This window comes from Penaeus monodon, chromosome 30, assembly GCF_015228065.2.
Source record: "Penaeus monodon isolate SGIC_2016 chromosome 30, NSTDA_Pmon_1, whole genome shotgun sequence".
NCBI classification, from domain to species: Eukaryota; Metazoa; Arthropoda; class Malacostraca; order Decapoda; family Penaeidae; genus Penaeus; species Penaeus monodon.
This window is the reverse complement of record NC_051415.1, coordinates 35,539,265-35,539,814: the sequence shown is the minus strand read 5'-3', so window position 1 is coordinate 35,539,814 and position 550 is coordinate 35,539,265. Positions and strand designations below refer to the sequence as shown.

Sequence of the window (550 nt, the reverse complement as noted above, 5' to 3'; positions counted from 1 at the left end):
CTACTTCCCACAGCTTGAAAGCAGAGTGGCTGTACTCACAGGGAAAAGGGCGTGGGTTCCAGGTTGGAGAGCATGCAGCACTTGTCCACTACCTCTCAGGTGTATGTCTGGCTGGAGGGGGCTGGGGAGGAGCCGACCTCCCAGATGATGATGACAAGTTGGCTAAGATTCTCCAACTGGCTAAGCAGCATCAACATGACCTACGACATGCAGTTAATGGACAGGATAACAGGTGATTGTTTTGTTGATATTCTGATGGTGTTAGTATGGATGCTTTTATTTCTTTTTGTTTCTCATAATGTCTATCTCTCTATTGTTAATTTGGAAGGGAATTATTATATGAACCCGTGAAATATGCAGTGCCCTCATCAACTTTGTCCTACAGCTGCAAATATCGGATTTTCAGTTTTTCTCAAGGGAAAATGTAGTGCTTATTGTTTGAAGAGCTTGGTTTTACACACTATCTGAAGTATCAGATAGTTACTGAACTAATGAGCATCAAAGTTGAAAAAGTTATCTCATGTATATGAATGGAATTGGGAAATACTTA

The 550-nt window shown here is 41.3% G+C and overlaps 1 protein-coding gene across 1 annotated transcript in view; it reads left to right on the top strand.

Annotated features, from left to right (window-relative positions):
• The window catches only part of LOC119592749 (PHD finger protein rhinoceros-like), a 63,459-nt gene that overhangs the window by 29,064 nt on the left and 33,845 nt on the right, over positions 1 to 550 (top strand). Inside the window, 1 exon segment of the mRNA XM_037941684.1 lies at positions 14 to 232. Coding sequence (XP_037797612.1) covers positions 14 to 232 — 219 coding nt within the window.